This window comes from Penicillium psychrofluorescens (assembly GCF_964197705.1).
Source record: "Penicillium psychrofluorescens genome assembly, chromosome: 1".
Classification (NCBI taxonomy): Eukaryota; Fungi; Ascomycota; class Eurotiomycetes; order Eurotiales; family Aspergillaceae; genus Penicillium; species Penicillium psychrofluorescens.
Genome location: NC_133439.1, coordinates 4,544,934 through 4,567,326, shown reverse-complemented (window position 1 = coordinate 4,567,326; position 22,393 = coordinate 4,544,934). Strand labels below are relative to the sequence as shown.

Here is a 22,393-nt window from a genome sequence, read left to right as displayed (position 1 = left end):
TCCAGGTGCGAGATGGTCATTGGTCTGTTCGTTAGGCCACCAGCCTTCTGTCATCGGTTTCCTATTTATAACTATATCGAGTATCAATACATGTCGTACAATATTCCCAGGCTATATTCTTGACCGGCAATTTACGCTTCGTCTTGCTGTTTTATGAAGCCTTGGGGTTAATTGCTCTGTTTAGACGATCGACATCAAATCTGTACTGATTATTGTGCTCAGAAATCGTTTGTACGTGCCGAAAACGGTGATGCGCCTGAGAAGATCGAGATCAGACAGGGGTCCATACCCCGCGCCACCGGGGCAGTGTGTTCCTCTGGACGGTGATAAGTGCCGATCTGAACGCCCGATACCAAGACAGCCAGTCCATTTTCTCATTCATTGATAGTGACTCTCTACTCACGTCGAGAACCCATTTGATGTCGTATCTGAATCGGCCGGAATTGGCTACATTTCCGAATACGAGCGCCATGGAGAATCTATGGAAGTGCAAAATAAGCGTGTTAGCTAGTAATTCTACCAGGCTGTCTGATCTGACAATGATGAAAACGATGGTATTCTGTCTGCGTATTATCCTGGATTTTATAAGGGGCAGAAAGCGGGAAAACTGCCGGAATGTGGAAATTGCGCTGGACGCCTGGATTCCCTGGAAGATCAGGTGGTCAGGATGCAGAAGATGGATCCTAGTAAATTACTAGTGGGAATTCCACTCCGACAGAATCTCACTCAAGTATATTTCAAAAAACAATTCTGGGTATACCAAACTATCCCTGCACCTCTACACCCGCTTTCGTATATAAACATAATAACAAAAGTATAAAAGAAAAAAAAAATTAACCACAGAATCAGAAATATAAATACCCCCGAGAACCAGCTCTCAGAACTTCTCACTCGTGACGCACCGCGTAGAGTTCACCAGCAACCATGCCAAGAGCTTCACTACCATTGTTAACGCCTTGACGACTAGCTGCAAACCCCAAAACAATACCCGCAGCCCGCTGCGAGTAACGCCCGGTAACTTCTCCCCCTCACGCGCCGAGCCAGGGCCATAATGACCGTACTTCTCCAGGTCGAATTCCTCCACAACCGGCTGGTTCTTCTTTTTCTGTGCCGGAGACCGCGAACGACCCCAGAACCTAAAGAACCCCCGTTTCTTGGGATCTCTCAGTGTCTGCGCGGACTCGATCTGCTCTGCAAGCTGCAGACTCTCTTCTGTGTCTTCGCGCTCGGCGATGGTAGTAACCAGTCTGCCTCGGAACGGCATTGTGCGCGTGGCGGAGTCATGTTGCGAGGAACCCGGGTGCAAGGATGGCGAGCCGATGAGCATATCCGCCAAAATAGGGTTTGTCGCTTCGTCGGAGACGGCGACGGCCATCATCGCCGCGATGAGCGAGTCGATCGCGTACAACGACGGGATCGTGGCGATGACAGCCGCGGGACAGATGGAGAGGGTCTTGGTGCCGAAATCGAGCGCCGCGAGCGGCTCGTCCGAGTCGGTGACTGGTAGCGTCGACGTGCGCGGATTGGCAGCTTGCTGCGCTGCTTCCATTGCCGTTGATGAAACTGGCCCCGTGACGATGATAGTGGGCGGCTGATGAGGCTCGGCGTCACTGGACGGTGCAGAGACGGCGATGTGAAGCAGTCCCGAGGACTGAGATCGGACGGGCGAGAGTGGGATGCCCGCTGCGCCGACGAGGGCGGGCGGGTTCCGCTTTGAGAGCGAGGGGTGTCGAAGCTCATACAGCCGGCTGTTCCGGTTCCAGGATAGTCGGCATGATTCCTGGGCGGCGGCGCTCTTGAGTGCGTCGGCTTCTACCTTTGCTGCCTCGGTGGGGGAGAGGTGGTGCTCTTTGCCTATTTCCTCGGCTTGCTCGATGGCGAGCATGGCTGCTAGTCTGGAGAAGAGGAGGGCGACGAGTCCGTCGTGTGGATGGTCGCGCCGGCTGCGCTGTTCCAGGCTTAGCATCATGATCGGGACATTTCTGTTCGGTTTGGATGGGTCTCCCCGTGACAGGGCGATTTCGTTCGTGGAGTATGTTTGGAGAGTATAGAATGGCTGTTGTGAATGCCCAAAAGTGAATGTTGCCGGGTCGGTTCTTTAGTTAGAAATGTACGTTAGCGACTGAATCATGGGGGTATTTCAGAGGATCGTACTTTGTCATGGGCAAACTGAATGTCCCACAGAGCTCCGGTGGCCGTTGCCCATTGGCAGTCTGCCACAATATCCCCAGTTCCGAGGTAGACGAATACCGAATCTCTTCTGACTCCAGATCATCGGTTGGAAAGTTGAGCACGCTCGCCGGCACGGTCTTCGGCCCTAGGAATTGATCGATATCGGAAGTCGTATTGAGGGTGAGCTTTTTTGGCTTGCGCGCAGGCCTTGAGGGTTGAGCATCTTTGGATTCTTGGAGACAATACTGCTGCTGGTTGAGGGCCAGCTTGGGATCGAACTGCGGGAACATGGATCGTATTGGGACCGGCGACATCGAGGACTGCGAGGATTGCGGTGAGGCAGCCGACGTAGCGGTCCTGGTGCTGCTGCTGACGGTACTAGGGCTATCATGCTGCGGCTGTGTTTTTGCTCGGCGACCTGGACTTTCCGGTGTTTGAGGGGATATGGGCCCACGCGAAGGCTCCGGCGTAGATCGCCCAACATTCGTAGTTGTCTTCGTGCCCTGGGTGTCCTCAATAATTTGTGGCGGCACTCCTACCGGCTTGTTCAAATTTGGTCTGCGAAACGGGTTCTTGTTCAGCTTCACCTCTGGCATGGGAGGTGGAAATAATTGGAACTGGCTCATGGCGAGGGACGGGTGCAGCGAGCGATGCGAGTCTGGCGAGGGGACCAGGATGCTGGGTATTCTCTTATACATTATTTCCGGCACTTCGTGATGGACTAGCCCCGGCGGTTATAGTTCTGGGGTCGCGCTGATTGGATGTGACCGGGGGACCATGGACTGCAGCGGCGCTTGGACGGCGGACGCTGAGTGGCTGCGGGGGTAGGAAAGGGCCCCAACCAGAGGGCAGAACGGCTATATTTAGTGTCTGCAGCGGTCTAGCTATCACTTGGATTGGGTTATGGTATACAGGAGTCATATGGTACAAGGTTTTTATTCCCGCCCGTGCTCGGCGGCTTCGGGCATGGTGTGCGTGAGGGCTTCCGCCATGGCGATGGCCCCGTCCATGTTGCCCTTGTTGTACAGGAACAATCCCTGCAGTGCCGCGGCGCTTGTCCTTTTGGCCCGGTCGGCCTTTTGGCCCTGCTCATCCTCGATCAGACCCAGCTGCTGGAGGCGATCGAGGAACAATTTCCGGTGTGCGCCATCCGTGTCGAGCTCTTCGTAGAACCGATCCCAGAGACGGCCGACCTGGTGGCGCGTGACCTCACCCAGACGCACGGTCATGTCGACGCGCCCGGGACGGACCAAGGCCTCGTCGAGCCGCTCGACATGGTTGGTGGTAAGGAAGACGATCCGCTCCTCCGCACTGGCGACTCCGTCGAGCGCATTGAGAAGCCCGGAGAAGGTCACGTTGGCTCCGCGGTAGCCATCCGCATCGGACTGCGCACGCCGATTTGAGAACGCGGCATCCACATCCTCCAGCAGCACCAGCGTGCGGTTCGGGACTATCGTGAGCAGATGGTTGAGTCGATCGTCGGTTAACCCGCGCTCACTGAGATTCAGGATGGCAATGTCGTAGTCCAGCTCGCCTGCGAGCGCCTGAATAAAGGAGCTTTTGCCCGTTCCTGGGGGCCCGTAGAGGAGATAACCCCTCCGGTAGGGGATACCACGGTCCTGGTACCAGTGTGCACTCGAGATGAAATCCTGGACGTCCTCCACGATGCGTTCCTTGACGCCCTCGTCCAAGACCACGGACTCCAACGGCCGCTTCCGTCGCGGGTTGCCAAATGGCCGCCACTCCGTCCCCCAGCTGTTGTAGATGGTTGTTTTCCCCTCGTGAGATTTTGCGGCGTAGGCGTGGGCCTCAGTGAAGAGTTCTTCGAAGATATGGCGATGGGAGTAGAGGGTGGTGAGGGTGATGGTCTCCCACGGCTTTCCGGTCTGGATGTCGCGGGACTTGGATTCGCGCACGCGGTTGACGAAGACAAATGCGTTCTTATAACGGAGGACATGTTTTCCTGGACCTGGCACGAGAGAAAAGTGGGTGTGAATAGCGCCGTTGGCGTGCTCGACCTTTTGTGTCTGGATGGAGAGGTGTCGCATGCCCGGTGTGAGTTTTTGGAGGAGACGGTTCATAACCCCGGAGTTGCTGGCTGCCGTGCGGGTCGCACTCAATTGGGATTGTTGGTAGAGGGTCATCCAGTGTAGGAACCACGGGTACGAGTCGTCCTTGATGCTGATCTCGACGTCGACCAGCATGCGCCGACGGAGGAGTGTGGCGCCATGTCGGATCCCTTTTTGCGCGAGGGTCAGTCCCGCTCCGAGTCCTGCGAGTCCAAATCCCTAGCAGAGGTGATCAAGTCAGTCAGCGTTCGCAGCAGACGCGTTCGGGGTCTCGTACTGCGGTGAATAAGGGATTGTTGGTCAACTGCGACCAGAGACCGCCGTCGCCACTCGGCGCCGACGGCGGCACATCTTTCTTCTGCTGCAGGATCAGCTCCGCCGGCGAGACTGGCCCGGTGGGCGAGACTGGCACGCGTCCATTGGAGTCCATGCCAGCAAGGGAAGAGTGTGGAAGAGGAAGAGGGAGAGAGAGTTAGTTGAGCGATAAGAGAAAAAAGACGGCTATCGGGGGCACCACGGGCCGACCAATGGGTGTGTTACCGGGATCCATGGACTGGCAGTATATTCTACAATTATTCCTATAGTTCTATAATAGCAGTTTATGGTACAGTGTTCATGTAAACGTTACTGTCGGCGCAACTTGCAACCGACCCGGAGTTAACGGGCCGCGCCTCGGATGGTCTTTTGCCCTCGCATGTCTGGGTTCTCAGTCTGCCTAATCACATCACCGCATAAAAAGGCAAATGCGCGCCCTTCTCCGGTGGCCTGTTCCCCGCTCACCGACTCAGACTTGGAGCGCCGGAAAGTTTGGCATTCGCAACATGACCTCTCCTATCACCTCCGCCGTGCTGTATGCGCTGACGGTGTCTCCTGCGCCGACAAAGCCGGGGCCGGAGGACGCGGCGCAGAAGAGCCACCATGTCTCATCGGGATTCCAAAATCCGTGGGAGTAAGTACAGTAACGGACAACTCTGGCGCATCGCTAACGGGACGCGGGCAGTTCCTTCACGGACCTCAACTTCAAGGTTCTCGGGCAAATGATCAGGTGAGACGGCCTTGGCAGAGCCATGTCGCATTGTACCGTTTGCTCACCCTCCTGGTCGCGCAGTCGTCGTTTCACCGGAAAAGCCAACGTCCCCGATACCAAGCCGCCCACCGTCCCAGTGCAGAAACCCGAGTTTCTTCCCAGCCGCGAGACCTCGAAGCTGCGCGCAACATGGCTAGGACACGCGTGCTACTACGTGGAATTCCCCAGCGGTCTCCGAGTACTCTTTGATCCGGTCTTCGAGGACCGCTGCTCGCCCTTCTCGTGGCTGGGTCCCAAGCGCTTCACCGAGGCACCATGTCAGATCAAGGATATCCCCGTGATCGATGCGGTGGTGATCTCGCACAACCACTACGATCATTTGTCTCATCCCACCGTGACGGAGATCGCCAAGAAGCATCCCAACTGCCACTTCTTTGCCCCGCTGGGCAACAAGACATGGTTCCACAGCAGTGGGATTGACAATGTGACCGAGATGGATTGGTGGGATGAGCGGGATATCACCCTGTCGCCCTCGGCGCAGAAGCCCACCCAGGTCGAGGCCGCTGGCGAGGCCCAGTCCATCGCGGCGGACATCAAGGCGAGGATTAGCTGTCTCCCCTGCCAGCATATGACCGCGCGCGGGCCCTTTGATCGATGCAAGACCTTGTGGGCGTCCTTTGCCGTTGAATCCGGTGGCAAGAAGGTCTATTTTGCTGGGTATGTCCTTGATGATCAACACCGGGGAGCTGTCCACTAATTGTTTGTGCAGAGATACCGGATACCGAGCTGTGCCCGAGCAACCGGAGGGCGCGGAGGACCGCAAATCGGAAGAAAAGTTCCCTACATGCCCTGCGTTCAAACAAGTTGGTGAATTTCGAGGACCCTTTGACCTGGGCTTGATTCCCATTGGCGCGTATGGCCCTCGACACATCTTTAGCTCTGTTCATGCCGATCCCCATGATGCGGTGAAGATCTTCCAGGATACCAAGTGCGGCAAGGCACTGGGGATGCACTGGGGGACGTGGGTGCTGACGGAGGAGGACGTGCTGGAGCCGCCGCAGAAGTTGAAGGTCGCGCTGAAGGCACACGACCTAGCGGAAACGGGAGTATTCGACGTGTGTGATATTGGAGAGAGCCGGGAGTTTTAATGCGAGTCTGCTATATGGCCATCACCATTTGTACAATAATCATCATCATCATCATCACTCATACTTCCATAATATAGGCGGCCTCATGAACCTGGCAATAAACCCACCCAATCGGGACTAGCGCGTTAAGCTCTCCCACTGGGAAAATTGATTCGATGGAAATCATGCGGGAGAACAACAGCGGACCTCCTGAGCTGTGATTCTTCCATCCACACTCTCTTGTTGCCCTCGATCCTGCTGGCCTCGTTTCCCTTATTCTCCCTAAATCCGCCGAAAAGAAAGATACTACCGCCAACATGCAGGCCCCGGTGGTGGTGATGAGTAGGTCGTCCCCGTGCAACCCCTCCTGGTGATTGCCTTCATTGACTGACGCACGGCCAATCCAGACACCAATGCCGGTGACAGACAGGTCGGTCGCAGAGCACAGCTGTCCAACATTGCCGCTGCAAAGACGTACATCCTTCCCTCCCTTATCGTCGCTTACCCCTCCATACGATGCTAATTCGACCCAAAACACACAGTGTTGCCGACATCATCCGGTCATGTCTCGGTCCCAAAGCGATGCTGAAGATGCTCCTGGACCCCATGGGGGGTATTGTGTTGACCAACGATGGACACGCCATTCTGCGAGAGATCGAGGTTTCGCACCCCGCGGCCAAGAGCATGATTGAGCTCAGTCGGACGCAGGATGAGGAAGTGGGAGACGGAACCACCACCGTCATTATTCTCGGTATGATCCTCGCCCGCTGTGAAATGGTATTTCTGACGCAAAAGAACAGCCGGCGAGATGCTGGCCCAGGCCCTCCCCCAGCTCGAACGCAACATCCACCCCGTCGTCATCATCTCCGCCTTCAAGCGCGCGCTCGCCGATGCTCTCACTATCATCGAGGAGGTTTCCGTACCGGTCGATATCCAGGATGACAAGGCCATGTACTCCCTGATCCAGTCTTCCATCGGAACCAAGTTCGTGTCGCGGTGGTCGGACCTCATGTGCGGGCTGGCATTGAATGCGGTGCGGTGTGTCTCCTTTGACGTGGGCGGTGGAAAGCAGGAGGTCGATATCAAGCGGTACGCCCGAATTGAGAAGATCCCCGGTGGTCAGATCGAGGACTCCGAGGTCATCGACGGTGTGATGGTCAACAAGGATATCACCCACCCCAAAATGCGGCGGAGGATCGAGAACCCCCGCATCCTGCTGCTGGACTGCCCGCTCGAGTACAAAAAGGGCGAGTCCCAGACCAACATCGAGGTGTCCAAAGAGGACGACTGGAACCGCATTCTGCAGATTGAGGAGGAGCAGGTGAAGCACATGTGTGAGGCCATTTTGGCTGTCAAGCCGGACGTTGTCATCACCGAGAAGGGTGTTTCCGACCTTGCGCAGCACTTCTTGGTGAAGGCAAACATCACGGCCCTTCGCCGCGTGCGGAAGACAGACAACAACCGCATTGCTCGCGCGACGGGCGCCACGATCGTCAACCGGGTCGACGACATCCAGGAATCCGACATCGGGACCCAGTGTGGCCTGTTTGAGATTGACAAGATTGGCGACGAATACTTCACCTTCATGCGCAAGTGCAAGAGCCCCAAGGCTTGCACCATCCTGCTGCGTGGCCCATCCAAGGACATTCTGAATGAAGTCGAGCGGAATCTGCAGGACGCCATGTCCGTTGCTCGCAATGTCATCTTCCACCCGCGCTTGTCCCCCGGCGGCGGTGCCGTCGAAATGGCCGTTTCTGTCAAACTCAGCCAGCTGGCTCGATCCATCGAGGGTGTCCAGCAGTGGCCATACAAGGCCGTCGCCGATGCCATGGAGGTGATCCCGCGGACACTCGCTCAGAATGCGGGAGCCAGCCCTATCCGTGTCCTGACACAGCTGCGCGCTAAGCACGTCGAAGGCCATACGACCTGGGGTCTGGACGGTGATAGTGGCAAGCTAGTCGACATGAAGGAGTATGGGGTGTGGGAGCCGGAAGCCGTCAAGCTTCAGAGTGTCAAGACGGCCGTCGAGGTATGCTATCTATTTATCATTCTACTGTTTTACAACCTGCTCACTCATCTTTCTAGTCTGCATGCCTGCTTCTTCGTGTCGACGATATCTGCAGCGGCAAGACGGCGCAACAGGCTGGTAACGTCGGTGGTGGTGGCGAAGAGTGATAGACACCTTGAGAAATGGTACATAATGCTATCCACGATTTGCCTCTGGGGTGTTTCTGTATGAATATCCTAGATCAATGAATAAAAAAAGTTTAGATGGGTATCTTCTTCAGCAAACAATCGTACAACAAATTGGTCTTCAATCATCCTCGTGAATAATAACACCAGGCACTTCCTCCTGCGGCGCTGCTCCCCCTATCTGCTCCGTTGCATCATCCTCCTTCCTCTCCGGACCTTTCTTCTTATCCCCATCCATACTCTTCTGACCCTTCAAAATCCCACCCGCATCCCGCTTATTACCACCGTTCCCGCCCTTAGCAGCGCGCTTCTTCTCCCTCCTCCTCCGATTCTTCTCCGTCTTCCCGTCATCCTTCATCCTCGTCTCCTCCCGCAGCTTTCCCCACTCCGCATCTTCCTTCTCCTTCTCCGTCTCCGACTGCATCATCCGCAACCGCTCATACTCCCGCCGCCGACTCGCCTTGTACACGTGGAATTCGCCCGAGCCCGCGCCCGCCGACGAGCCCTGCACATTGGCGACGATTTCGGGCGGCGCGGCCAGCGAGCCGCTTGTTCGTGGCTTGGCGCCTTCGGGGAGTTGGACCTCTTTGCTTGGGTCCCGGAAGAGAGACGAGATTTGGCTTGCGTGCTCTGAGTGCGGTGTTACCGCACGCCGTTTGGTGGGACGCTTGCTGCGCGAGTCGGCGCTTGTGGGGACGGATTGAGGGCCTGGTTCCGACATTGTGGGAGTGTAGGAGGAGAATGTAGATGTCTCGAGTTGGGTTGATTGTCGAGTTTTCAATTTTGTAATATCCTCAAGCACCGACAAGATATTGGCCAGTGTAGTTCCACAGCCCAGATAAGGCGCAGTATAGGAGAAGGAGACAGCTAAAGAAGACAATGAGTATCAGACTGAGCTGGCGTGGTAGAAAACCAGTGGTCAGTGGCAGAACCCTATCCTCACCGCCCTTCACCCGGGAGAACCCTAGCCCGTTATCGCTTATCGGTCCAGCCCTACAATAGGACAGAGTAGAAGTATACAATTTCAACAAATCGAAAAAAAGTGACTATTGTAGTGCAATTTATTCGATGCTCTGTGTCTCTCTGTGAATTTTTCATTGCCTGTGAATGCCGTCGACTAAGCGCTCCCACGAGAACAATTTCAAAATGCCCTCACCTGCCTTTGTTTTCCTGCTTCCTTCCTATCTCGCTTCCACAGAATCTCAACTTCCCAACGGGATTCGACCTCGAATCTCATTGCTTTATTCAGACTCTACTTTTCAAGAGATATATCACATCTCATTTTACTCTTTTTGGCATTCCTGCCCTCCCTACCGTCACCACCCGCATGGACGAGCAGAACGCGTCCTCGGGGGCTTCCGACGCCCAGGTACGTATACCCTCGAGTACTTTAAATCTCTTCGCTGTAGGGTCTGTCGAGTATAACAATATACGCTATAGCTGGACGTTGGTGATGCTGTCCACCTGCGGGTGGACCCCCGTCGCCGGGGCTATGTTATTGTAAGTCCACACTTCCTGTACACACCACAACAAAGCTAATACTGGACGACAGCGTACCTACGCCAGTGTAAGACCTACCAGTTCAACTTCGCCTACTGCTTTACTAACTATTTCTAGACTCCCGGCCGTTTGAAACATGCGAACAGGCTCATCCTCAAACACACCGTCGTCCCAGAGCCCGAGCTCAAGGATTTCCTCTACACCAAGACGGTATGGACTGAAATGCAAATCTTTGAAACAATCATCTAACGTCTTTTAAAGCCCAAGGAGGGCTACGTATTTGTGTCTTTCGGCAATGTCGCCCAAGGCTACGCTCTCATCAAAGAGAGCGACCTTGAGCTGATCGACCGCCCTCTCAGGACGGGTGCCATTGTTCGTCGCGGCCGGAACGATTCTATGCATGGAACCGTGCTAAATGCCACGCGAACTCTCGATCTGGAGTCAATAATGGTGCGGGTTCCTGGCGCCCCGAATGAGCCAACCTTCCAGGATCAGGGCGTGGCGGGCACCACCCCAACCAGCATGTGGCGTATCCAGCTGCAGGATATCCCTGCCAAGGAGCTGCGCGGATATGGCGAGTTTAGTCGTGATGATTTCGTTCTCATTGACGAGAAACTGGCGGTTGTTGAGAACATTAGCTGCGACTGCTTCGTGCAGCTCGTCGATGGGACCATTACCAAGATCCCCCACGATGCCAAGATCAACGCCTGCGATGCGTTCGCCATTCCCACGGCTCTGTCGGAGCGTGCTCTCGTTACTTTCCCTACTACTGAAGAACAGATCGAGATGTCTGTGCAGATGCAGCCTGGTGTACGGCATCTCCTAATTCGCCCTGACTCTCTTCATCAACTTCATCCCGGCCAGCGCGTTCTTGGATCTCCAGATGTATTCAGAGAGCTGCCGTTCCTCAAGGGCAGATTTCATGAGGAAGTCATTCAGCAGCACAATTTCTTTGAATGCAACATCCTTGGCCTTGTGCCGGCCAAATACCAGGTGCGCTGGATTTGTACCAATCCCTTCCTGGCAAGGGTTCCTCGCCTCGGCCCGCTTCGAGAGCAATTTGCGGCGGGTGCCTTCCACAGCCAAGCTCGCAAGATCTTGCCTGGATCTAGACACATGGATAAGGTCCCTGGCAGCACCGTCATGGCTCCTGCAGACTACTGCGTTGGTGCCCATGTTATGTTCCGGGATTTGTGCGCTGCTGGTACTAAATACCCTCGCATGAAAATCTTTCCCACTATTTTTGGAAATGATTTGAACGTCTACACCGTTACGGCTAGTAAAACACAGGTCAATGTTCTCTGGGAGGATGGCTCACAAACAACTGAGTCGTCAAAGGATCTCTGCGTGGGAGTCGCGCCCGAGTCGCATGAGGATGAGGAGGATATCCTCATGCCTGGAAGTCTTGTCGTTGCTATCAATGACATCTCAGAGAGCATGATTCCTCGTGAGGACAGACTTCTTAGCCTTTGGTTTGGCAAAGAAATGACGAACGACAGGATCTCATGCAAAAAGGTTGGTGTCGTGCAGAAATTCCAGAATGACACGCAAACCGTGACTGTCAAATGGTTCGAAGACCCCCACGTGGAGCTGTTCCAGGGAGGATCTATCCTGGACATGGCGTCTACCTTTGGCGGTCTTGAGGATAAAGAATATACCGTCTCCATGGATGATTTAGAGATGTACTCGGCTCTGAACCGTCGTGTCGGTGACCTTGTTATTTTTGCTCCTCCAAGAGTCAGCCAGGGCATGATCGACAATGCATCTGGGATGTCAAATATTCCCGACGTTGGATTCTGCCACTTGGAGTTTCTGTTTCCGGTGAAGCTTACCGATATTACTGAGTACGTGTCCTCGCTGCGAGTTCGACTTGTGGCGCAGAAGTGGTTTCTTGATTCCACGGTGATCGAGGCAGATGATCCACTTGGTTTATCTGGTATCTACTTCCTTGCTCAAATTACTCGTTGCAACTTGGATGGCACTCTGACCATTGAACCTTTGGGTGACTACGGTGTCTACGGACGGAGTCATTATGTCTTCAAGATTGACCAAGAGAGAGTTTTGCTTGCCATCCCCCGGGATACTGGTCCGGGCCTGTGCTTTGATGACATGGAGGAGACCCCGTCTGGATCTGGTGATGTCCCTGGTGAGCGCAGCTCAAACGGTGTGTACAGTCTTACAGATGTTTCTTATTCGTCCAGCGACTACGACGAAGATCACATTGAGCGGAGTTCAGCGATTCTTTCTCCTGGAGGTGCAGGTTATGAGGCCGATGAATCTGATTTGTCTGACGATGATGATTTCATCCATCCGAGCCGCGACGAATTGCTTCAAGAGCTCGCCCAGAGCGTACTATCCGTCCTTAGTTTCAACACTGCCGAATCTTCCTCCGCTGAACAGATTGCCATTACTGAGCAGAAGCTTACTACTGTTTCTGCCGTCATTGAGTCTCGAGAGGTACCGTCTGTCTCTTCAGATGATGAAGAGCAAACCGAACACTCTTCCTTTGGCCTCGATGGAGTGAATGAGACTACACTACCCATAATCCCTCCCGATTCTCCTGACAGCAGAGTCATCGGTGAAGATATGTCAGACTCCCCTAACTCTTCGTCTAAGGTTCCTGACTACAGCGAACTTTTCAAAAACATTCCTTCGCGCTGCCCTGATGCATTCTCTGTCCTTGATGGAGGGTCCCCGGAGGATCACCACTTCATTGACCAGCCCCAGGCTCTCCCCGAGGCTCTTCAGCGTCTTCACTGGGAGTTCTCCATTCTCCGCACTTCCCTTCCGCCTGGCATTTTTGTGCGAACCTGGGAATCACGCATGGATCTTCTGCGGGTGTTGATCTTTGGGCCCGAGGGTACCCCATACGAATTCGTTCCTTTCTTCTTCGACATCTACCTAGGCGGAAAATTCCCTACCGAGCCCCCGGAGGTTTTCTTCCACAGCTGGAAGGATCCCCTGTATGACATAAATCCCAACTTCGATCCTGATAACGGCTACGTCTGTCTTAGTCTGCTGGGGACTTGGATGGGATCGGCCACGGAGCGGTGGTCGACAGATTCAACCATTCTGCAGTTGGCTGTTTCCATCCAGGGTCTCGTTCTTGTAAAGCACCCGTTCTACAGTATGTATCTGACACTCTGTTTTCCTTCATTCGTACTGTTGCTCACTTTTCACAGATGAAACTGCCTGGGAGTACATGAAGTCTGACGGGAATGCTTTCGAATTTGCAAAGCTCTACCACGAGAAGGTGTATCTTGCTTGCCGCTCACATCTCTGCCACATGAACTTCGGAGATGTCCCTGGGCTCGAGGATGTACTCGTGTGGTACTACGTTCCTGACCGCGTCGCCGATCCCGACGACGACGATTTTCCGAACAACCCCACGCGTCGTCCCAACTATCTGCACAAGGCTGTCGTGAGCATGAAAAGGGTGATTGATTTCCATAGGATCAGCATGGATACAAGGATGCTTTTCGGTCTCGACATTGGGGTCACTGAGTTCGTGGAGTGGTTCAGCAATGATGCGCTTGAGAAGCTGGGGCCGTGGTACAAAACGCTGCGGGAGATGGAAAGGAAGGCTGTTGCTGCTCTTGAGGCGGGTTCGGTTTCTGCTAGCGAGGTGGGTTTGGGCCTTGAGTAAGTGAAATGCGATGAATGGACTTTTCTTTTCGACCTGTTTGGAAATGGGGAAGAGCTCAAGAGACAAGATTGGGGAAATTATGGGGATGGAACTTTGACGTTGTATGAAAACTAGCCATTATGTACAAAATGTACTGTTTGTTTACTGAATTCTCCAAGCATCATTTTGTAGGATGGATGTAGAGATGGAAATCTTTAGGTTGACTTGAGTGAGGATTAGGTAGGTATTTTACTTCAAGATATACCTTGACTTCATTCGTACAACTATCATCGGGTAGGACAGCTTTCCTTGGTCACAGATATATAGAAGGGAAGGAAGGGAAGCGACTCATATTTTAACTGTAAATTAACAGATGATATCAAAAGTACCCCAATGAATGTTTCATCAGTATTTTTGTTCTTTGTTTGTCAGGAGTTGCCAGTTCGTGGTGCTCTACGCCGAGCCTTACCAATAAATTCCGGTCGCTCCCTCGTCACTCTGCTTCCTCCTCTCTCCCAACTCCATCTCTCCCGTCTTTCCCACATCTCCCAGATCGGGCTGGTTTCGATCGCAGACTCCAGCCAAGTTGAATTCAGTGTTCTCATTGCATTTATTGTCTCTGATTTCCCCCAATTTGTACTGTCTCACTGGCTGTTGCGACCGTCCTCGGCGCCTTAGCAGCTCACCATGGGCACTTATCGTTTCGGTAAGCCTTGAGTTTTCTTTCCTAAAACTTCATGAAAAAAAGTCGCCCGACCAGGAATTTCCATCAGAAACTCGAATTTGGTCTCTGCTGGCCAGATATCCGTGCTCTGTCCATGGGGTCGCGTCTTCGAGCCGTGGTCTGGAGCTCGCGATGCGGCGGAACGAACTGCAGATCGCTATCGATAACGCACAATGGAATGCTGGTTCTAACCAGTAATTCCCATCATTTCATGAAAAGACTCTCTCTCAATTCAGATCTGACTATTCAACAGAGGAGGCTAAAACTGGTCGCGCTGGCTGCCAGAACAAGGAGTGCAAGGACGCGAAGGTCAAGATCCCCAAAGGGGAACTTCGCGTCGGCAGCTGGGTCGATAGCGGCAATTTCCAGTCCTGGTACTGGCGACATTGGTGAGTTTTGCGTTGAAACAACCTGAATATTGTCTTTTAACCCTTTTCAGGGGATGCGTCACTCCCAAAATGATCCACAACGTCATGGAGTCGCTTGACGAGCTCGATGACAGCTCTGGTGATGAGAAGAACTTTACGCTTCTTGATGGCTTCGATGAACTGGCCGAAGAAGCCCAGGCGACAGTTCAGAAGGCCTTAGAGCAGGGTCACGTTGACGACAAAGACTGGAACGGCGTAAGTTCCTCTGGCTGTGCGGTTGCATATCTAGTTCATCCCCGCTAACTGGTTTCTTTTTTTTCTTAAAACCAGGATGTTGAATTGAACAGACCTGGGAAGAACGGATTCCGTGTTCGTAGTAAGAAGACTGACGACGAGGTGAGTTGGCCCCATTTGCTACCATATGTACCTATAACTAACTGGTTTCTAGCACAAGGAAGAGAGCCCAAAGAAGACAGCCAGCGCCAAGAAGCGTGGCCGCGCTGACGAAGATGATGCTGACAAGGAGAAGCCGACCAAGAAGACCAAAGCGGTCAAGAAGGCAGCGAAAGATGAGAGCGCTGACTCGAAGTCCGCGAAGAACGGCAGAAAGGCCACGAATGACGACGCGCACCAGGAAGCCGAGCAGAAGCCCCAGAGTAGTCGTCCCAAGAAGGCAAAGGCTGAGAAGAACGACGATGCCGAGGCAAAGCCTACGCGTGGTCGTCCCAAGAAGGCCCAGGCTGAGAATGACGACGATGCCGGGGCAAAGCCCACGCGTGGCCGTCCCAAGAGGGCCAAGACGTCTAAATAGAGCTGCTTCGCTCTTTTCAATTCCTGTATTAGCTCAACCTCACCGTCTGGTCTCTTAATTAGTTTGTATCGTCAGTATTTGATGCCCTACCGATCATTTCCAACGTGCTGCGAAGACCCTATCTCTATTAGGCTGTGATATGATCTGTAATATGATCTGTAATATGACCTTTACCAAACAACTAACTATATATTAGACGACCGAAGCCCCTGAACGTGTAAGAATCTTCCGATATTCTTTTCCGTCTGCCTCGTACTGTAACACAGCCTCTAACATGATTGGCGCTCATAGGGGTCTTGAACAACGGACTAATGCGCAAGTGGTCACATCTGAAGAATCAAATCTCGACACGTGTACCTATAGAAGCGCCTGAAAAGTCCTAATCACTTCTATTATAGGGGGAGGATCTAACACGTTTACAATAAGCCCTATAATCTTAGGGCACAATTTTCACCCCTCCTTTTCTACCCATTAACCCAGTGCTATCGAGGATACCACTCTTTAGAGTCTAAGACACTCAGACAATCGCAAATTTGCCGTTCTATCCTCTCAACATGGCAGAAGTGATTGGTGCTATCTCTGCAGTCATTACGCTCATCGACACCTCGATTCAATTCTACGACAGTGCCCAGAAGGACATCAAATTATCAGAGACATTCGAAGTTGTTCGACGTCGGCTCCCCGTTATTCGCCAAACCCTCGCGACGTGTAAAAACAATCTCGCACCGCAAGAAGAGTCAATCCCTGGAGATGTGTGTGATGCCTTAAGAGGCGACTCTTTGCGCTTGTAGTACAAAGGTCAAGAACTTGGAGGAGATCTTCGAGAAGATTATATATGGACCTAGTGACACACGCCACGAGCGGTATTTGAAGGCACTCCGACGACTCGGCAAAGGGAACAAAGTCGAAGAACTTATGCTTAGTCTCACTAAAGACGTCCAACTCATTGTCAATCATGATACGGTTATGTCTACCAATCAACATCAAAACGCTGGGCTTGAAAACATTATCAGTGAGATGAAGTCTGCCACGTCATCAGTGCCCGACGAAAACACATCCACCAAGACATTTGACAGTGGTGGAGGAGCACAGACAAACAATGTGAACAGCGGCAGGGGGAAGCAGTATAATTCTGTGCCCCAAAACTTCGGTAAGGACTAGTTGTTCTTGTTGAGCCAGTTCTGCGAAGAATAGGGAATTGATTCGGGTTATTCCGGTAGGATATATCAACAATTATTCATGTGTACCTGTCGGAATGAGTGGGATCGGTGAGTTCTTCTCTACTAACCGTCGCCTCTTCCTTGCTATTTAGCCTGATAATATCTTAGGTGCAGAGGACCGTGTCTTTCAAGTTCACAAATGGCTGTCTCCTGCCAATGTCAAAGATGACTTTTTCAACCATCAAAAAGAATACATGGATGGCAGCTGCGACTGGGCCCTTCGAGACGTCGAGTTAGAGTCTTTCTTGGCGTCGGAAACCGAGACAGGAGCTCTGAGGATAGGAGGGGCGCCGGGGAGTGGAAAGTCTATTCTCACTGCCTTTATCATCAGTTGCCTTTTGAAAGCTGCCGACGCTCACGTTCTTTACTTTTTCTGTAAGGATACAGATGAGAGTAAAAGACAGCCGTATCAAGTTCTCCGTACTCTACTCTCCCAGCTTCTTGCCTTGGATGGTGGGTATCTCCCTTTCTCGTGGGTCGACAATCTACGCCTACAAAGCGGAAAAAAGCATGCAGAATCATTTGCGATACTCCACGAAGCCTTCCAACATATATTGGCCAATAGATCTACAGATAGAAGGTTATACATTGTTGTCGACGCTCTCGATGAATGCGTTGATGGTTGCCATCTTATATCCTCGCTGACCACTTCATCATACACATCAAAGAGTACTTTCAAGCTCCTTCTGACCTGTCGCGAAGAGCCTGACTTGATAAATGCTTCTCATCGGTATCAAGAACAAAGCCGATCGCCACTTCGGGAGTTAATCGTCCTTCCATCACTTGTTCAACAACCAATTGCCACCTATATTAAACAGAGGGTTTCTGAGTGCCAGCACATTAATTCTACGGCATTGGGACAGCAGGTATTTACAGAAATATGTGCTGCTGCAGATGGCTCGTGGCTTTACGCAAGATTGATGCTGGATGAGATTGAACGATTACCTAGTGCTGCATTAGTGACACGCCAATTGCGAAACATCCCCAACAGCCTCATGGAGCTCTACCAAACAATATTTGTGGCGATGGGAAAGGCAGTTACTCAGCTAGAGCTTAGGCTCGCTCAGCAACTCTTTCTCTGGATCGACATGGTAGACTTTGTCCTCGTGGGAAAAGCCGCACTAGACCGACAAATTCTGGATGTAGTCTTCCAGGCTGCAAATTCCGGAGAGGAAGTTTTTGATTCAGTCGCTCTAGCTAGAAAGCTGTGTTCTCCTCTGATCACCATCAAAGAGGTAGTGGGAGGCAGGAATGACATATGGGAAGAATGCCAGCATCGCCAATTGGAGATCATCTTCGTCCATCACACTGCGGCGCAATTCGTGCGTCTGAGCGCCAACAGAGAAGGGAATCAAGCAGCCGCGCCTGTGCCAACAATATTAGAGCTGCAAGCGCTCAAGGAGCTTCATCGTGCAAATACAGCCGCTTGGTACTTCGGAAGCTGCAACAAATCGAAACTTCTACTAAACCATCTTCGAAGTGATGCATCTGAGGGGTTTGCAACCTTGGGTGTTTATTTTGAGATGAATTACGGCCTATGGAACGCATTTTTTCTTGACACCCTACCAGGTTGTCTTGGAAATGACGGCTTAGCACAGGCATCTTTCCTCTGTTCTAGATTGACTGGTTTCTTGCTATCGACGCAATGTCTGACGTGGGTTGAAATGGCCATTATCATTAACTACCAAGGAGGGTTTATAAATCTTTTCGAAAATGCGATTCACGCCCTTGCTGCCGCCAACAACTCCACGAGAATTACATACAGGGATAATAAGAGCAAATTGCTTCCCGCCTTTCAATCATTCTCCGTTGCTCGAAAATGCTTTTTTGCCGATTACGTATCCGTAATCTCTCGCACCGGACCGGCGTGGGATGGAAAGATAGCCATGCCAGAAGGATTTGAGAGCCGGCCCTTGGCGAAGAGCCTACTGTCGTTGGGCCAAAAATGGATGCATTATTTTGATGAACTTGATCCTGATGTCTAAATATTCATCTTTATTTTACTAGGCTGTCTTATAAGTTCAATCTGAACTTGTGTCTATGATTCCTGGAGACTTTATATGGCATAATTCAAAAGCTATTTTTACACCGTTCTCTACAACTGCAAAGAAATAGAGCCAAGAGAGTGGTTCAAGGGCAGAGTAACTGTAATGGATATAGCGTTTTCTAAAAAAGGACTCGAGAAAGAATCTCTACATGCAAAGTGGTGAAACGCATTTCGATCCATCCTATACAACTGAAGAAATGTGTGGGTGACATGGTTGGTACAACTATCGTGACAATCTATGCACGCGATATCTTATCTGTCCCTGCAATGAAGTATGGAGGAGGCTTGTTTTGTATTAATAAGAGAGAGAATTTCCCATTTCATGTGCTCGAATGGGCCATGATTCGAGTAAAATATTCTTTGACAGGGATGCCTACTATAGTTTCCGCGGGTAGGGCGCGCTGTAGACAGAAAATAAAGATGAAAACGACGATGCGGATGTAGGATTGGGTCGAGGAGACTATGGGGTGGGATACTCACGTTTGGGATTGAAGAGCTGCTCAAATTTCTTTTGTGCCGGTAACTCCATTGGGATGATATTCTTGCCTCCAATGGAAGAAGGTCCTACGAGTGGATTACCCCTATGTGATGGAGATGAAATTGTCAACTATGTTCATGTTCATGCAATTTCCCTCGAAGCCAAAGTCAAAATTATAGCAAACTCCTCAAAGTCTCAAAAATGCAAGTAGAAAAGCAGCAAAAACAAGGCCAGAAACAATCACTGAACTTCCTCGGATCCAAACGCATTCCCCATCATATCCCACCCACAAAATCTATCGAGAACGAAGAGACTAGATTTCGAGGCCACGGCTGCGAAGCGCGACAAGAGGGTTGGCGTACCTCTCCGGGCTCTCACGCAGCTTCTTGGCGTACTTTTCAAAAACCGCATTTCGCAAACAAGGGCAGTCATCCATGGCCCGGTTGAACTCCGCCCCATACTTGTAGAAGAAAAGCGGCATTATGTCCGCGATGAATGCGACGATCCAATTCTGCATTGCGTCGAACTGCATTGCATCGAACGAAGCAGACACATTGCCCGCGTCGAAAACTCCACGCGCAAATGTAAGAAGATCCACCAGCATAGACAGTCCCGGGTACGAATTCCAGGCAACCTGCAGCTTCAAGACAATCTTGCCAACGAGCGCATTGATCTGGAAGCGTCGGGCGTACATATACAACTCTCCGAGGGCGATGATGTGTCTATGCAGATCAGTGGCAGAGTGAACATCCTCCAGTTCGTATCTGGTTCCAATAAGACGCACATCGCCGATGCGCAGGGTGGCTTGCTCTTCATCGCCGGCATTGCTGTCTTCCGGGGTTGCCTCGAGAGCCTTCAAGATGAGACGAGGATAGAAGTCGTCGGTTTCGAAGAATGATCGAAGAAAATCTCCCTGGGGACCCTGCGTCATCTCCATAATTCCTTGGACAAAGTCGATACTTTGAAGAATTTCAAACTCGTTGCGAATCGCCATCTTCACGAGATCCTGGAGGGGTATACCAAAGATTGTTTTGCCGAATTCACTAAATGGCGCGAGCTTGGTTCTGTGGCTTTAGTTAGCTTAATAAATCTTTCAACAAGTTGGGTTCATTGATTACCCGATAGGTTCACCATAAAGCTGATTTGAAGCCTCTACCTCCACCTCCGTAGAAGACTCACGGCTTAGCGGGTTGACAGGAGGGGTCTTTGGATCGTCGATGGTTGGTTCGCCGAGCTCATAGAAACCACGAACTGTAGCTGACGTCTGAGTGCTCATGTCTCCATTCGGGTCTGCATTCATGTCCGGGTTCGCCACTCCCGCGCTCATAGTCCCTGCTTCTGCATCCAGGGAGACAAACAAAGCGTCGTCTTCTCCAGTAGAGCTGGGGAATCCATCTCCATTAGAAGCAGCCAAGGCTCGAGAATTGGAAAACGAGTTGCTAGTAGCTTGCACCTTGCTAGCAAGCCCTTGAGCGGTGGCATTCGGAAGCGCACGCTTGTCAGAAACCAAAGGCTTTGGCGTCGACTGATCGTCTTCCTCAAGAACAATGTTGTATCCAATTGGCATACACAGTCTCAGTCCAGTGGTGACCAGATCGCCTTTCTCCTTGCGCTCCCTTTTAATCATGTCCAACCAAAATTGCAGTGAAGGCTTCTGCATGGCGATAGCCAGGACGTTTCGGAAAATCTTTGCACAGGGCTTGTCGCTGAGGTCTTCCTTGATAGACGGAGGCCTAGCCTCAATCGTGAACATGTCATCGGTTCCGATCCATCGGCTGAATCATGTTAGTACCATCTCGTTGGATCGGTATTTGACATAACTTACTAAGTATTGCAACCAGGCAGATAGACTGAGTATTTTCGATCCTTACCAGGGATTGCCCATTCTACTTCGCCTGCAGGTCTCGCACCAATGGGGCGTTTACCAGCGTGCCTGCGAGGACCGACGTCCTCAGGGATGATGACTCCAACCCAAATCATCTTGTTGGGTTTTTTGAATCGGACGAGGTAAGTGTCACCGATTTCAGGCTCGGCATTTCGGTCGACCACATCCGGACAGGAAGACAGGAGAGAGAATTGAGCCATTTTGACTCGTTTGTCGAGAAATGGAATGAGGTATCTAGACAGAAGATCAGTAAGACTAAAAGACTAAAAGGATCGGAGGGTGAAAGCATGGATGATACCTGCCTGTATGTGAGGAGATGAGAACGATGTGGTGAAGAAAAGCTGTGGATCAAGAGCATGTCAGACGTGAACAGTAGGCATGAAATCAGAAAGCATGAAAAGGAGTATGATGATGGCTTTGAGAGGCCAGGGGAATGCACGAGGAATAAATGGCCGTACCTGAAAACTGGCAAGAGATGATGACGAGAATGAACATTAGTGGTGGATGAACGGAGAGGTAGAGAAGGCGAGAGGACGAGAGACAGAGTGTGGGAAAACCAGAAACATCCACAGAGCCAGATATCAGGAGAGAGTGGGAGGATGGGACAATATAGTGCTGGGAAGGTCATACCTGACCGTGGGTATTGAAGATGTGTGGTATGTGGGGTAGTATCTCAAGATTAAGATCAGGCTGAAGATCAAGATCAAATGAGAGGTAAGAGATGTGGGATGAGATGAATAGATTGCCATGAGAGGTATGTGTAGTGAGCGAGAATGGAGAGCCGACTTACCTGAATTGTGAGAAGACGAGTGGGGAAGAGAAGAGAGTAAGTGCCTTCGAGGGCAGGGCAGAGGGCGAATATGGACGGGGTCATCCAGAATGTGGTTGATTCATGGAAATGAACGAGAAGAGGGCATAATCTACTTGCCTGAGGTGTGAGAATGGGGCAGATGCGAGAGAAGAGACGGGTGGGTGCATTCGAGACCAGGATCGAGGATGTATATTGATTGGAGGTAGGCAGTGATCCAAAAGATGGACGATTCAAGGAGGTGAATGAGAAGGCATGATTTACTTACTCGAGTAGGTAGGTGGCGCGATTGACGAGATCCCGTAGGAGTAAAGATCAAAGACCAAGACGAAGACGCAT

General features: G+C 51.8%; 8 protein-coding genes across 8 annotated transcripts; 4 read left to right on the top strand and 4 right to left on the bottom strand.

Moving 5' to 3' along the window:
* Positions 1–877: 877 nt before the first annotated feature.
* Positions 878–2,798, bottom strand: PFLUO_LOCUS1719 (uncharacterized protein; the record flags this gene model as incomplete). Its single annotated transcript, XM_073778785.1, has 2 exons — positions 878–2,096; positions 2,155–2,798. The coding sequence occupies 2 exons, from the start codon at positions 2,796–2,798 to the stop codon at positions 878–880; spliced, it is 1,863 nt and encodes a 620-aa protein (XP_073635805.1).
* A 309-nt stretch (positions 2,799–3,107) lies between these two features.
* PFLUO_LOCUS1718 (Complex III assembly protein translocase and chaperone) lies at positions 3,108–4,671 on the bottom strand (the record flags this gene model as incomplete). Its single annotated transcript, XM_073778784.1, has 2 exons — positions 3,108–4,460; positions 4,519–4,671. The coding sequence occupies 2 exons, from the start codon at positions 4,669–4,671 to the stop codon at positions 3,108–3,110; spliced, it is 1,506 nt and encodes a 501-aa protein (XP_073635804.1).
* A 313-nt stretch (positions 4,672–4,984) lies between these two features.
* PFLUO_LOCUS1717 (uncharacterized protein) lies at positions 4,985–6,416 on the top strand (the record flags this gene model as incomplete). The annotated part of the gene is made up of 4 exons (XM_073778783.1): positions 4,985–5,190; positions 5,242–5,286; positions 5,350–5,985; positions 6,038–6,416. The coding sequence occupies 4 exons, from the start codon at positions 4,985–4,987 to the stop codon at positions 6,414–6,416; spliced, it is 1,266 nt and encodes a 421-aa protein (XP_073635803.1).
* Positions 6,417–6,712: 296 nt separating this feature from the next.
* PFLUO_LOCUS1716 (T-complex protein 1 subunit gamma) lies at positions 6,713–8,570 on the top strand (the record flags this gene model as incomplete). Its single annotated transcript, XM_073778782.1, has 5 exons — positions 6,713–6,737; positions 6,803–6,869; positions 6,938–7,146; positions 7,196–8,424; positions 8,481–8,570. 5 exons carry the CDS (start codon positions 6,713–6,715, stop codon positions 8,568–8,570), a joined length of 1,620 nt encoding a protein of 539 aa, XP_073635802.1.
* A 139-nt stretch (positions 8,571–8,709) lies between these two features.
* On the bottom strand, positions 8,710–9,309 carry PFLUO_LOCUS1715 (uncharacterized protein; the record flags this gene model as incomplete). Its single annotated transcript, XM_073778781.1, has 1 exon — positions 8,710–9,309. The coding sequence occupies one exon, from the start codon at positions 9,307–9,309 to the stop codon at positions 8,710–8,712; it is 600 nt and encodes a 199-aa protein (XP_073635801.1).
* Positions 9,310–9,915: 606 nt separating this feature from the next.
* PFLUO_LOCUS1714 (uncharacterized protein) lies at positions 9,916–13,734 on the top strand (the record flags this gene model as incomplete). Its single annotated transcript, XM_073778780.1, has 6 exons — positions 9,916–9,957; positions 10,029–10,088; positions 10,141–10,155; positions 10,206–10,298; positions 10,350–13,215; positions 13,271–13,734. The coding sequence occupies 6 exons, from the start codon at positions 9,916–9,918 to the stop codon at positions 13,732–13,734; spliced, it is 3,540 nt and encodes a 1,179-aa protein (XP_073635800.1).
* A 666-nt stretch (positions 13,735–14,400) lies between these two features.
* On the top strand, positions 14,401–15,616 carry PFLUO_LOCUS1713 (uncharacterized protein; the record flags this gene model as incomplete). Its single annotated transcript, XM_073778779.1, has 5 exons — positions 14,401–14,419; positions 14,691–14,826; positions 14,877–15,060; positions 15,136–15,201; positions 15,254–15,616. 5 exons carry the CDS (start codon positions 14,401–14,403, stop codon positions 15,614–15,616), a joined length of 768 nt encoding a protein of 255 aa, XP_073635799.1.
* A 4,058-nt stretch (positions 15,617–19,674) lies between these two features.
* On the bottom strand, positions 19,675–21,446 carry PFLUO_LOCUS1712 (uncharacterized protein; the record flags this gene model as incomplete). Its single annotated transcript, XM_073778776.1, has 3 exons — positions 19,675–20,425; positions 20,480–21,136; positions 21,187–21,446. 3 exons carry the CDS (start codon positions 21,444–21,446, stop codon positions 19,675–19,677), a joined length of 1,668 nt encoding a protein of 555 aa, XP_073635798.1.
* Positions 21,447–22,393: the final 947 nt, after the last annotated feature.